This window comes from Rhinolophus ferrumequinum, chromosome 6 (genome assembly GCF_004115265.2).
Source record: "Rhinolophus ferrumequinum isolate MPI-CBG mRhiFer1 chromosome 6, mRhiFer1_v1.p, whole genome shotgun sequence".
NCBI lineage: Eukaryota > Metazoa > Chordata > Mammalia > Chiroptera > Rhinolophidae > Rhinolophus > Rhinolophus ferrumequinum.
The window spans coordinates 80,352,243-80,367,719 of record NC_046289.1 but is presented as its reverse complement, the minus strand read 5'-3'; the positions used below and the strand labels follow the sequence as shown (position 1 = coordinate 80,367,719).

The window sequence follows — 15,477 nt, the reverse complement described above, 5'->3', positions numbered from 1 at the left end:
TGAGATATCTATAGAACACCGAATGGAGATGTTGAATAAACTAGTGAAAATAAAGATCTGGATTTTTAAAAAAGAGACAGATGCTGAAGAAACAGTATATGAAGACAAAAGAAGGACATACAAGTATGAGGGAGAAACATAAAAATGTATAGGAATGGAATAATATGCAAAGTTCGAGAGAAAATTCAAAGGGTCAGAGAAAGAGAGAAGAATCAAGACAGAATGCTCTTGTGAAAGCCAGACCAACATTGTCTAAGGTGTCAGCACCTGTGGTCAGCAGTGTCAAATGCAGCAGGAAATCAAGTAGAATCCAAAGAGAAAGGGAACAAATATGTGTGTTTGGCAGATAGTCGGTAACCAGGGGAGGAAATTCAATAACGTAGTGGTAATAAGTCAAATGATAGAAGTTGAGAAATAAATGAGAACTGGGTAAACTGACACAGCCAGTGTAGACTACTCTCTCAAGTATGGCTGTAATGGGAAAATAACAGAAGGTTTAAGGGGAATAACAGAGGTTTAAGGGGCACCTGGGGCTTAAAAAAGGTCTGCTGATTCATTCAGCGTGTGTGAGTAAACTGAGTAAATCCACAGACCAAGGGGAAGGAATTAGTAAACAGAAACTGAAGATAAAACCAAAAGGAATTTACGTGTCAAAGTCCTAGAAAAGGCAGGAAATGAAGGATCGAGAGTCCTATTAGGTGTATCAGGTCTGATATCTTTTTCTCTGAGGCAGGAGGGTAAAGATGTCATGATGACTATAGAAAGATACACTTGACAGAGGGAGAGAATAGTAAATAAGTGGCCAACGAAAGTCCATTTTCATGTTGGGTAGAAGGCAAGTCCATGTGCTGGGAGTGAAGAAACTGGATGGGATAGAAGGTTTGAGAGTGGGAAAGATCTAGGGAGCATCTCTAGTAAATGAGAAGTAGACTGAAGACATGTCAAGAATCATCAAGTCATACGGAGAAATAAGAAAAAAGTAATTCATTAGAAATCTAGTCATTCTTTTCATTGATTATAACTGATAATCCTACATGCATGTACATGTGTACGTATGAACATGTGTAGCTATCATAAATACTAAATATTTGCAAGAAAATTCATCAACTATTATGAGTATTTCTATTTCTTATCCTAAAAGAAATTCTTAGTTTTAGTAAACTTTTGCTCCAATTACAAATATATTTTCTGGGTCTCTCCTCAGTAAATGTCAAAACTTGGGAATTCAAATGCACTTATAAAACATACTTCTTACCAAGAATTACATTTGAATTGACGGGGGGAAAAAAGAAGCAAAAAATAATGATTTTGCAACTGTTCCTTCTGGATCTTGCCCCATATCCCCTCCAGCTTTAAAATATCTATACTTTAAAAACTGATAGTGCACCCTTATGCTAAAATGGCTACTCATAATATTGAAACAAACTATCTTTTCATAAGAAATGTATTTATTGTACATACTGCCACGCTATTTAAAAAAGAAAAAAAAAAACACACTAAGAACAGGTTACTTTAATATAGTGTATGTAATCCCTTTACAACACTGGCATTAAAGAGCTATGAACTTGAACTAAGTAACATACATGAGGATTTCCCATATATAATTATGAGAAACAGTTTCATCCATATTTAATCCAAATTCACATCATAATTAATATTCCAGATTACAATATGTTCTGGCTGGCATGTGAAGTACTCTAACAGCTATTAAGAACAGCTCTTATTAGCATGTACTATACACCAGACACTGTGCTAAGTGTTTTATATTATATGCCTTATCTTCTTCCACCTTTAAGAGGTAGGCACAGGAAAATGTCATACTGTTTGCAAAAGGCAGAGCCAGAATCAAGCCCAGGTCTCTCTGACACCAAAAAGCTAGACTATTAACTGCTATACATGAATGAAAATCAGTGTTTGAAGTGGTGGTACTTAACATGTTCTGTTCCAAGATCATTGAACTTTTCAAAAACCTAAATCTTGAACTAAAACTTCCTAGTTTTCCCTAACATGATCACAGAACTTCAAAGGCTTAAGATAATCTTAATTATGTTTAAAGAACCACTAATAATAATTTGTGAAAAAAAGCCACACGTCTGGAATCAATAAGTGTAAAGACATTATGTAATCGTGGGAAAAAATAAATATTTTGAGATAAACGTCAATGGGAAATAAAATAACCAAAGAAACACAAACTCTTTGAAGATAAATACTACTTCCTTTTCCATCTTTAAATCCAATTAAAATTCCAGTTAATGATTCACTCTAGCAATGGAAAATAAATAAAAACTTAAAATAAGTTTTGCTGAAATAATCAAGTAAGTAAAATGCATATCAACTTTTATTTTGAAATATTATTTACAAAAAGCTTTTATTTACCTACCAATAATACAAAGTGATTTAGAACTTACTATGTATAAGCCATTGTGCTAATCACTTCACATATAGTATCCCATTTAGATTTTAATTACTTCATTTGCTCTGGAAAAAAGACATAGTTTAGCACTGAACAACTGTAGACAATTTATCCAACACCCAGAACTTGCCATATATGTGAAATATACATATATTCACAACCACTCTTCACTTGACATGTTCTACCGTCGTGGCCAACATTTCCCAAGAACCTATGTACCATCACTGGACTAAGCACTGAAGATTTAAAAAACGAACAAAAGTAAAACCATTGCCCCCAAAAGGTTCACAGACTAGCACCTGAGATAAACAAGTAAACAAACCCTTTTAAAATAATATGGGAAGTGTTAGTCCTTTCCCCTAAAGCATCAGAGCAGAGAAAATAGAGAGCAGGCATCACCTCACACAAGATCCATTATAAGGGTCTGAATAAGGCAGTGGCATGAAGGAATGAAATGAGAGCACATATCCTAGAAAGCTTTAAATGGAAGCAGCAGAAACAGGTGACTGATTTAGAGATGGGAGGGAACCACATGACCCCCATAAGACAAAGATATTTATAGGAAAGAAGAAGAGTTTGGTTTTATACATGTTAAGTTTGAATACTTGTAAAGCATTTAAGTGGACATCTACAATAGACAGACAGACAGGTCTGGTACCTAGGAGAGATATTTGGGCTGTGATGCGTTTAGAACAGAGCACATATGTAGTAACTAGACAGTGGGAAAAGATAGGAGCTACTAGATAAACAATATAAAATGAGAAGAGGGCCAAATAGAATCACGGAGTATACCATCTTTTAATAAGCACAAAAAGAACAGTATGTGGGCCACCCAGCTTCAGCAAGCCGTACCATCCCACACCACCCCTCAAAAAACAAAGTGAAACAAAAGCAAATTTTGCACAGATAAGTGAAACCTGTCTATGCGCTCAATTCATCCATGTAGCAAACAATGATTGTGCATTTCCCAAGTCATAAAGCACTGTGCTAGCTGCTAAGTGTAGCCAAGGAGGAAAACAACGCAGTTCTTAATCATAAGAATTGAGCTAAGATAGGAGGAGTAAAGCAGGTAGGTTAAGAGCACAGGATCTAGGCTGGCATTCAAATCTTGGCTCTGCCATATACTTCTTGGGTGACCTCGAGCAAAACACATAGCTCCCAGGTGCTTCTGCTTCCACATCTACAACAGGGACCATAACAGCATCTATGCCCACGGTTGCTCTAAAGAGTAAATGAGTTCAGAAATGTCACAAGGAACAGGCTTCACATGTAATAAATGCTCAACAAATGTTAAGTATATTATTTGTTATTATAAAAATAACCAAAATGGCTGTGTGGCTGCAGTAATAATTCAAATAAACAGTACCATTAGATTTCACAAGATGGACAAAGGACCCTCACTTGGCAGGAATTCAGGAAGCACTTCACTGAGCTGCCCCTTAGGACAAGGCTAGCTCAGAGAGTGCCGCTGTGTGAATCAGAATGCAGCCTGCAGGTGCACATGAAGGGGAAGGGAGCCTGGATTTCTGTCATCCCTCAACCCCCTCAACAAGTATCCTGATGCAGGATATGACCAATACAGCCACACATGGCAGCCTGGAAGACAGGACATTAAGCTGAAGAAAGGTGCAGAGAACACTCCAGCAGAAATGTAGAAGAAAGGCTGTAAGCTATCAAGAACATAGTATATCCAAGCCCAAACTGGCAATAGCAAGTAACCCAGACTGACCAGAGCACAGGGACCATTTAGAAGAAGAGCTAAACTCAGGAAGATAGAAGAAAGCCAGATCATAGAGGATCTTGAATACCAGCAAATTCATGCAACAGTGACTCTGAGCAGGTGAGTAATATGATTCCAACAGGGCTTTAGCAAGAGCAATCTGGAATTCCGTACTGAACGCATTTGAGCATGGGCAGGTAAAAGGTCACTGCAGTGGTCTGTTAATCACTCTGTGAGTTCCTCAGAGGCCGGGACTGTGTGTCTCATTCATTTCTGTATCCTCTAAACTGTTTGAGACAGAGTAGGTATCACTGTTTGAGGTACAAATGAATGAAAAAGCCAAAGAGAAGTCATGCAAGTCTTAATTAAAGTGAGAACAGTTGAAATAGAAAGATACATATTGGAAAAATATTGCAGAGACAGAAACAAGGATATTTTCCGGCTGATGAAATGTGGCAAGGATAGGGCAGAATCAATAAAGACTGTAAAATTGATAAGTACCATGGTACATGCACTGCATTACAGGTTTCTGTGCGGATCAAATATAATTATGTTCATGAAAATGCTCTATGAAAAAAAAGACTGTTTTGCTCTGGAATAAAAGCTAGTCATCTTGGACAGATACACCACTATATTTGATCTTGAATATATCTCAATATTTTAAGATATTCATCTTCCTTCTCTCTTCATTAAATTATAAAACCTTTAGGAGTACATAATTTGTCTATGCTGTTATGAAGCACAATATAATCTTATTAAGTGTTGCTTTAATTAACACGTTCTCACTCACAGAAGAAACTATTATTGAACCTAATTCAGCTACATACCACCATAATACACATACATGCAGATTCATACAGATATATACATACTACTTACACATATACAGTACATACACACACACAGACACACACACACACACACACACACACAAAACACTGTTTTGTGATGAAGTCTTAGTAGGTTTTAAATACCCACAATGCATGTTTATTTTTCTTTATTATTCCCAGGGTGTCTAAAGGCTCGCTGAACTGAAATGAACTGACTTAGGAATCTCACATTGCTTATCAGTGGTTTCTGGTGACCTTTATGTTTCACTCTCACAATCTCAGTGCTGTTCTGTTTATTAAATTTATACTGTAGAAGAATGAGATCCATAATAAGGGTGGTTAAGAAGATAGAAAAAAGAAAAATGAAGAAATTTGATTGTCAATATACATGAGACTGGTGCGCCAGAAAGTGGTTAACAACCAACTCAGAATTGGGTGGGGAGCCTGATTTTCAGTATGTGCCAATTTCTATGGTTTAAGTACTCCCACCATAGCCTATTTCATGCTAACGACATGAAATCAACTGGTTTGCAAAACTCCTGAAAACTTAACAACTGGCTCTCACAAACGAGCATGAGCCAGCTCCAACACACCACTGGATGCAATAATTAGATGCATGACATACATGATCCCAAATTCTGCTCTGCCATACTAACTTCTACATCCCCAAAGGAAAGTACAAAAGGCAAGGAAAAGGCGGGAAAATCCATACCCTATTCCTTTACAGTCCATGTCTCACTCTACAAAGTAGCCTTCTTTTGAACTGGGCATATGATCCAGCTCAGAAATTCCTCTAGTGTAGGCCAGCGACATCCAAACTTTTCTGATCATGCACACCTATCAGTAAAGAATATATATCCTTGATATATGTTAATATATTTGTTTATAAATTATATTAGAACTATTATACTAATACAATATAAATTATAAAGCATACATAAGGATGTAAAAGATGAAAATGAATACAAATAGGAAAAAAAAATTTCTCTCCCACATCGCAAAGGACTATCTTATATACCTCCCCCAGGGTTAACACAATCCAGTTTAGACATTACGAAGGCAAACATTAAAAGTAAAATGAATAATTTAGAACCTATTTCCCCAAGGCCTACAACCTAATCTTCTTAGATCTTTCCATTCCAATGCTGAACAAGAGCAAGCACCAAGCCATGGAAAAGATAGGAAAAAAGTTATTAGGTTGGTACAAAAGTCATTGCGGTTTTTGCAATTATTTTTAACCCTTTAAACCGCAATTACTTTTGCACCAACCTAAGTGCGAGGTCTTAAGCAAAGTTGGACTAAGGAGAAGCAGGTCAGAGACCTATCTTACAATACAAGCTCCACGGAATTAAGACTCCATGACAACGAATCACCAGGGAGGCTACAAAGACACCATCTTAACTGGAGTTTTTAACCTCATAAAGCAACATACCTTAGCACCATGTCCCAATAAATGTCTTTGGACCTAAGTCATCTGTATTAGTTCAGGCACATAGAAGGGCTGAGAGGAACTTGAGTTTCCCCTAAAGACCTAACACGTCTTCTAAATAAGTGTAATATTAATAAAATCTTAAGTTGGGAAATAGAGTACAAGACTACGCCAGACACATTTAAATCATATAGAACCGCTCTTCTTTTCTCTTACAGATAGTCCTCTGACAGATCCCAGTTTAAGCCAAACAGCTGCTCCCTAATCAAAAACACTATTAATCAAGTATAAAAGCTATATAAAATTTATCTTTCTTGTACATATAAATTAATTAAAGAGGACAAGACAGTAGCCAATCACAAACTATTGTATTATGTTAGATTATTTGATTTATCACAATGTGCAGTTCAAATTTCCTGGCTTTCTTCTTAATTTCTACACTAACTTACTTACAAAATATCAAGAAATAAAAAACAAAAAACACCATCAGGATCACAGAATACTGAAGACCTTCTTAAAGAAGATTTTATAAACATGTTTAAAAACACTTAAGAATACTAAATGCTTTCCGAAGAAGTAGCCAAGGAAAAATCTTTTTGCTTTTCCTTTCTTGTTGCCAATTTCTCTGTCATACGTATAAAGCATTAAAGATGAGGTTACCCTCATCCCTACTCCCTAAAAAAGAAAAAAAAGCAGAAAGGGAAAGAAAGAAATTTCTGAGCTACTATCTCATCAAGACTAGTAACAACACTTAACATGAAGAAATCAACGCCTTTTTAACTATTCTTCTCATCCTTGATCCCTTATTACATACCATGTTTCCCCAAAAATAAGACCATCAGCTCTAATGCATCTTTTGGAGCAAAAATTAATATAAGCCCTGGTCTTATTTTACTATAAAACTGAGTCTATAATATAATATAACATAAAATAATATAACATAACACAACATAATATAATGCTGGGCATTTGTCTTCACATTGTCTTAAGACACAAAGCTTTGGTTAAAATTATAACCAAACTAAAGATCCCTATACCTACAAATTTATCTACCTTCCCACCCACTGAATTTTCCGTTTCCTACCTTCTTTAAGAAAAATGGGGTCTTGGGGGTGGCCGGATGGCTGAGTTGATTAGAGCACAAGCTCTCAACAAGGTTGCCGATTAAATTCCCCCATGGGATGGTGGGCTGCGCCCCCTACAACTAAAGACTGAAAACATGACTGAACTTGGAGCTGAGCTGCGCCCTCCACAACTAGATTGAAGGACAACTACTTGGAGCTGATGGGCCCTGGAGAAACACACTGTTCCCCAATATCCCCCAATAAAATTAAATTTAAAAAAATGGGGTCCTTTCTCCAGGGTAATTAAGTGCTCTAATAAAAATATTATTTAAAGTGTATTACTGGCTCTCACTTCAAAAATGTTGCCTAAACATACATGGTTTTCTCTCCTCTTCCAAATGTCCTTTGAAACAAGAGAAAAAAATACTTTACCACTAAATGAAAAACATAACCACACTAGGAAATAAAAAAGAGTGTCATCAGCAGGTTAGTTGTAAAAAAAACTCTAGATCCATGGTTCTCAAACTTTGCCATGCATCAAAATCACCTAGAGGGCTGGTTAAAACACAGATTGCAAAACTCCACCCTCAGGATTTCTGATTTAGTAGGTATGGGGTGAGGCTCAAGATTTTGAATGTCTAACAAATTGCCAGGTGATGCTGATTCTGCTGGTCTGAGGACCACATTATGAGAACCACCATGCTAAGTAAACAGAGACTGTTAAAAGGAACATTTTTTATTAATTCTAATTAGGATCCTCAGAGAGATTCAAACCAACGATGACAATCATTTTTAAGTGGATAGGGACAGCAAATGCAAAATAAGAAATAGTTCTGAAAAACTGGAAAAAATATAATTGCTGAACTTCAAAAAAAAAAAAAATCAGAAGGGCTAAGTAACAACTAAAGCCTAATATAGCAGTGTGAAAAACAATCTAAGACATCTTCCAAAACACAGAGTGAAAGACAAAGAAATGGAGACTATGACAGAAAAATTAACAAACATAAATGACCAATATCTACCTAATAGGTTTCTAGAGAGAGAAGAAACACATCATCACAAAAAGTAATCAATGAAGAAATTTTCCCTAAGTTGAAAAAGACTGAAGCGTTGGTACTGCTTCACCAATTTCCAAGCAAGCAAAAAAATTTAAAGTCAACAACTAGATGCATATTTGTGACATTTCTAAACTTAAAAAACATAAAGAAAACTCTAAAAGCTTTGAGGTGAAAAACGCAGGTTATTACGAAGTAATATTATCAGACCAGCACCAGATATCTCATTAACATGCTACAAGAAAATGAAATACTATTTCCAAGGTTCAAGAGGAAAGTATTGAACCTGGAATGCTACATCTAGTCAAACTATCAAATATGAAGGAAAAATAAAGGCATCTTTGTTAATTCAATAAATAAGAAAACTGACTTCCTATCTATAGTAGTTTTCTACTTCTACTGTAAGATATTATCACAAAAGTTTAAAATGGATTTCTAGGAGCTAAAATTAAGGTGTTGGCATCCCTTTTGGAGGCTCTAGGGAAGAATCTATTCCCTTGCCTTTTCTAGCTTCTACAGGCTGTCTAAATTCTGTGATCCCTTTAGACAGCCCCTTGGAAAGCGGTCCCTTTCCATTTTCATTATTATTATTAAATGCAAGCAATACTTATGGCAGATTTTTTAGTTTCTTAAAGACATACAAATGACTAGGGCTACACTCTCTATATAGCTCCTGATAGAGTAAATGAAAAATATCAATATGCTCTTTATCATCACCTTAAAAGCATTTCAATAAATTAATATTTCTATTAATAAACACCTACCGAATCATTCGCTGCCATTGCAAGTGCAAGGTTCACTGTAAGAAACAAAAAAAGTAATTAAATTTAATAACTTTCATTCTACTCAAATTCATTTTGCCTTGCAATATTTTCAATGTAATAACCAAAGCACAGAAATTTTTAATATCTCCTTGTAAAAAAACGAGGACACGGAGAGTACAGAAAATTAAAAAAAAAAAAAAGAAAGAATATTTCAACATAAGCAATAGATGCCTGCCCCAAAATTAACATTTTAAATAATCCATTTATAATGTGTTACAATTTTGTTTAATCCACTTAGCTTAAAAAAAAAATAATGCTAATGGTATATATAGTTTAATTATTTTCAAAAACATATTTTGCAAAAAAATTATCTACCTTTTAACAAGTAAAAATGGATATGATCCTATTGCCTTTTAAAAATAAATGCTGGTCATGTAGGAATTCTAAATATCTAACTCACAATTACCCACATATATAAAAGGCTGAACCCCTGTGCAGAAAAAAGGGAAGAAGGTAAAAGGTAATGTGGTAAAAACATGTTCCCAAAACTGCCTATTGCTAGTGAATCCCAATGACATAAAAGAGGAAAGTAGTAAGCCCAAAACCACATTTAGCCCAGCAATAGGGATATTTTTAAGACTGATAAATAAATAGAACCTCATACTATGATCCAACCTCATAGTATGGATCACATTTCCTTACAGAACAATGTTACAAATGATATTGAAATTGCTTCCTTCAAAGTAACTACCGTGTTTCCCCAAAAATGAGACCTAGCCGGACCATCAGCTCTAATGCATCTTTTGGAGCAAAAATTAATATAAGACCTGGCATTATACTGTATTGTATTATATTATATTATATTATATTATATTATATTATATTATATTATATTATATTACATTATATTATATTATACCCGGTCTTATATTATACTAAAATAAGACCGGGTCTTATATTAATTTTTACTCCAAAAGACGCATTAGAGCTGATGGTCCAGCTACGTCTTATTTTCAGGGAAACACGGTAAGAGCATAGCTTTTAAGGCAGACCTGGTTGAAATCCCAGTTCCACCACCTTCTGTTGTGTAACCTTGAGGGATATTTTACCCCTCAGTCTGTTTCCTCCTTTACAAAATGAGCATAATTCCTATTTCATAATTGTTGGGAGAATTAAATGAAATACTGTATGTAAAGTATTTAACCTGGGGCATAGAACTTGAGAAATTAATTTTTATAAATTATAAAATAATTCTGAATTTCAGGTGCATCATAGGTTAAACATAGTCCAACTGAATTTCAGGTGCATCATAGGTTAAACATAGTCCAACTTTTAAACAGAAACCTTTAAAGATTAATTCATTTTAATGTTAGGGTCTTCCTGCATTTACATAATAGAATCACAGAACATGTTTGTAGTACTAAACAAATGTCATCACTTGAATCCAAAATAGCTCTAGCATACACATTCAAATGGGAAGTATTTTGAGACAGTTTGTGACAAGAATAAATACATATAAGGGAAAGAAATATAATACCAACAGAGTTACACAGAAATAACCTATTTCTAAGGCTTATGTATGCAGATAGAACTGTTATGAAAAAGTATAGGCCAGTTGTTTGGGACAGATGGTATATTATTAACAAAGAAAACAAGCAAAGGAGGGACATTTACTGATGCACCTACTATGTGTCATACACTATACATTTTCTCATATATTTACCTATTTAAATACTAACACATTCCATGGCAATAATCTTCTAACCAAAAACAATAAAAAATCAGTTTTAAACAAGTGTTAGCCTACAGACCCAACAAATTATATTGTACAAAACCTAAAGAACTTATAAGTATCATCATGAAAAATACCTTCCATCTTTCACCAGTCCAACTAATCACAGAGCATGTAAAAAGATTCACACCATTTAAAACAGGTAAATGTACTCTGAATTTTCAAAAAAACAGTAAGAGGTAGATTCTAGAACCAAAGACTAAGAGATTCTAAATTTTAAAAACAAAATATCAAATAGATGGATTGTAGGCCCTTAGGGGAAAAAAAACACAAAAATGTGTAGGATATAGCATGAATTCATTAAGAACAATCACTAGTCATTTTTTAATAACAATATATTATCTTTCAAATAGTAGTATAAGGATCTATTAGATTGGTGCAAAAGTAATTGTGGTTTAAAAGTTTAAAAATAACTGCAAACACCGCAATGACTTTTACACCAACCTAGTATCATAACTACAATACTTGGCAAATCTTAATTTCTTCAAAACATCTGGAAAACTCTTCTACAATTATCTTCAGGTCAAAATGGGAAAAACTGAGCTAATAACCCTCTATAGCTGGATTTGTTGCTAGTTATACAACTAGATACACCCAGGAATTACTAAATACGGCTTTAAGTCAAGATACAAGATCTCCAGTGACAGTCACAGACTTCTGTGCCTGGCTCTTATTTCAAAATGTTATTGATTTCAATGGAACACTAGAGAATTTTAACATACATGTATGCCCCAACTTTAGGTTAATAGTCTGAAAAAAATCAAAATTTAAAAGATCTTGTCAGTCTAGAACTATGCCAAAATTAACAAAATGAAACATAGTAAGGTGGTCACTTTTTAAAAATCAACTGCAAAAAAGATGGGTTGGATGAGACCTGAATTAGCAGCCATTCCTATTGAAATGATTGAAAAATTAAATGTGAGACAACAATAAGACATGAGTTTATGACCCCAAATTAATAATACAAGTTACCTCTGTTGAATAGGATTGGGAGAAGTTAACCTGTTACATTATTACACTGGAAAATTTTTTTAGAAATAAAAGACTTCTTTGGAAAAAATTTGGAAATATATGGTTATCAGTCTTGGATGATAATTCTTCCATTTCTGGTTGCATTCATTTATGGGTACTAATGGCAGCATCTCAGTCAAAATGAAATCTACAATCAATTAAAAAGAGCCACACACAAAAAAAATTCTCTGCTCCAGCATATAAATATAAAACATGTAAAGATTAGATGATATTTTAAATAATTATAACATTACACCTTTTCAAGCATTTTCAAATATTAGATCTATATTGACTTTATAAATGCTGGAATCATATTAAGATTAAATAAAAAAGGTCACAATAATGTAAACAATTTCATTGCAACTACATAGTTATATGTACATTGATAAAAAGACTGGAAAACAACATCAAAAAACAGAAATAATGTATTAAAGTTACTAGATGTTTTAAAAATAACAGCAACCAAATATTAAGCACTTACTATGTAGGAAACACTAGGCTAAGTGGTTAGTTTAATTTGCATAACCATCCTATGAAACAGGTTATCATCATTGCCATTTTACAGTTAAGTAAACTGAAGATCTAAGAGGCAACCTGACCGCCTTTTGCTCAGGTAAGGAGTCCTAGACTTGGCTATGTACCTAGTGTCCAAAATCTAAACTTCTCATCACTACCAACTCCTGACAGTACATAAGTAACCAGCTATTAGGAACTCCACAAATACAAAACTATAATTTTAATACTGTGCACTTGCCAGATGGCATAAATTCCTAATTAAGATTAGAATTAATATCCTATAGTACCTGCTGTAGTAGACTTTCCAACTCCACCCTTTCCAGAAGCCACAACTATAACTTGTTTAACACCTTCTATGGGTTTCTGCTTTGGAAGTCCTCGGGACATGATTTGTGTTCTTCTTTGTTTTAGGGTCTCATTCTCAGCGTCAGATAACTTTAAAAAAAAAAAAGTTTTAAAATAAGCCATCTCCATTATCATGCTGTAAAAGTAAAAACAATTCAGGGTCTGTGATTAAGAGGGCTGTCTTTTGCAGTCTAATTCTGTTCATCTCCACTAGTTAGGCCTCTAGTGCTATTTGCTTACTGCTATTGATCACAATCATAGAGACAGATTCTTTAAGCTGAAATAGATACCCTAATGTCAAAAATGGAAAGTCAATACGCTGCCTCTTTACGGAGTTAAATCCTTCACGTGGCTTCCTTACCTTTAACCTGTTTTCTAAATAAACCAACACTAAGAAAGCATGTTCAAGTCACACATCCATGTTCTAACTATCTGTTTCGTGTCCCTCCACTCCTCGGCCTGATCCTACTGAGCGCCTGCCTGGAAAGTGGGAACGTCCTGCCGACGGGTCTGAGTCGCCAAGTGGGCGGGGGCCCACGAGGGACTGTGGCGAGTCTTTGACAAAAGGCAATGCCAGGGCACCTGCAGCCCTGCCACCCCAGCATCTCCGTCCCGCCCTCCTCCCCCTGCCCTGCAGCACCACGGACCTGGCGCCGACAAACCAACACTCCGCTTCCCCCAAGCGGGGAACGGGCCCCGCCACCACCCCGAAGCGACACCCCACCAAAAAGCAGCAAACGCTGCCAAGACCCCATGGCGAAGAACAAGGCGCTCAGCCCAGCCCGGAAACTGTCGCGGTTGGCGCGGGGTAATGACGTCACCTGGCAACGCTCGGCTTCCTCTCCTTAGCGACTAGCCTCCTCTGAGTTTCTTCAACCCAGGAACCCAACTTGTCGCAGTCTCCTCCGTAGCCAGGTAGGTACATGTACAAACATTTTACAGTGTTTAACCAAATGTTTGTTTTTTTTCTTTTTAATTTTGGACATAGGAGTTTAATTATCTGCTACACCATCCAGATGGAACTGTGTGGCAAATGGATAGAAACAAGGTTCATAAACTTAGGACAGTAGCAAGCATTTTTTTGACCAGTTTATATTTAGACATTCACCAGATTGGACTATTTTTTAACATTTAAAATAAAACTTTTTTACCACGATAAACAAAAGAATGTATTACAACTGACTTCCAGAATTGCTCAAATTATTTTTTAAAACATGATTTAAACTTTTCTCACATTTCTTTAAATCTCAAATTTTCTTTAGCAATTTTATCCCAAATACTTAATTTTCATTTTAGAATTTAGTTTGTATTTATATAATAGCATGCAAAATTGATTTTCATCAAGATACCTTTCTCTAAGACCTAATGGTTTATATCTTCCCTTAAAAAATGTATAAGTATCTTTTAAGTTGTCATTCTCAAAGATATTCTGTACAAAAATATTATAAATTGAACACCTATAAATTCTTCATTTCTGTTGTGGTGTAGCAATTTATCATTTAACCCATAGTGGCCTATCAACTGAGTAAGGCTGAGTTTCTTGTTCTACTCAGACATAGCTGACTGCAACTCATAAAGCAACCACTGGCTACAGCTTCTCCACTTCTTTATTACAACTATAATAAATGAAACAGGTCACTCTTTGATATCTATGTTTTTACTAGTTTTGGCCTCCAAAGTAGGTCTTCTTTCTCCTGAATCTGCTTCACCAATTTTGCTTTTTCCTCGTTTAATCCTTGTTTGGGAAGATTCTCATTCACAGTCATTTTGGAGATCACTGCAAGACCCAGTATCAAGTGATTTAAATTCACATGCATTGATATTCTTGAAGGTATTTTTCAAATATATACTTTCTTCAAATTCACTGTCTATGTGTTTAAATTTTTCTTGAAATTCCAAAAATTAAATTCTTCTGTTGAAGATGCTAGTTTCTCTGAAAACATCTGATCGTTTTCTTCATTTTGTACTTCAAGATGTTTTACCACACTGTAGCAGGACTAAATGAAGATCTAGTTTTCTTTAACCATTCTCTAAGTGTTGAAATCATAGATTTTTATTTTTTTTTTTGAACTACTTGTATGGAGAGATGGTGGATTGGCACAGGCCTGTGGAGTGCTAGGTAAAAATCACAGCTGAGGCTGAAGGACTTTCCCTTTTAAAAATGAAAACTTGGTTAACCTCTCCCTCCGCCATCCCCAGAGCAGAGAAAACCTGCACAGCTGTGGCGTTGAGTGCTCCGGTTCCAACTGTGAAGGGGTTTTTACATAACTCCTCTCATTTGATCCTCACAGAAGTCCTGGAATACCGTGTTCCCCCGAAAATAAGACCTAGCCGGACAATCGGGTCTAATGTGTTTTGGAGCAAAAATTAATATAAGACCCTGTATTATATTATATTATACTGTATTATATTATACCCAGTCTTATATTATAGTAAAATAAGACCGGGTCTTATATTACTATTTGCTCCAAAGACACATTAGAGCTGATGGTCCAACTAGGTCGTATTTTCAGGGAAACAGGGTAGGTAGGTAGAAAA

The 15,477-nt window shown here is 35.3% G+C and overlaps 1 protein-coding gene and 1 pseudogene across 2 annotated transcripts in view; both read right to left on the bottom strand.

Moving 5' to 3' along the window:
* NUBPL (NUBP iron-sulfur cluster assembly factor, mitochondrial) overlaps positions 1 to 13,731 on the bottom strand; it is a 202,909-nt gene extending 189,178 nt beyond the window's left edge. The window contains exons 1-3 of one of the 2 annotated variants that reach the window (XM_033109478.1): positions 13,587 to 13,731; positions 12,882 to 13,029; positions 9,276 to 9,310 (exon numbers count right to left, since the gene is read on the bottom strand). In XM_033109478.1, coding sequence (XP_032965369.1) covers positions 9,276 to 9,310; positions 12,882 to 13,029; positions 13,587 to 13,694 — 291 coding nt within the window. In that variant the 5' untranslated portion in view covers positions 13,695 to 13,731. Of the gene's footprint in view, positions 1 to 9,275; positions 9,311 to 12,881; positions 13,030 to 13,300; positions 13,374 to 13,586 lie in introns of those variants that run through there. The other variant, XM_033109479.1, reaches the window with a different exon arrangement.
* Positions 13,732 to 14,343: 612 nt separating this feature from the next.
* On the bottom strand, positions 14,344 to 15,132 carry LOC117023199 (swi5-dependent recombination DNA repair protein 1 homolog; annotated as a pseudogene).
* Between the last annotated feature and the right edge of the window lie 345 nt (positions 15,133 to 15,477).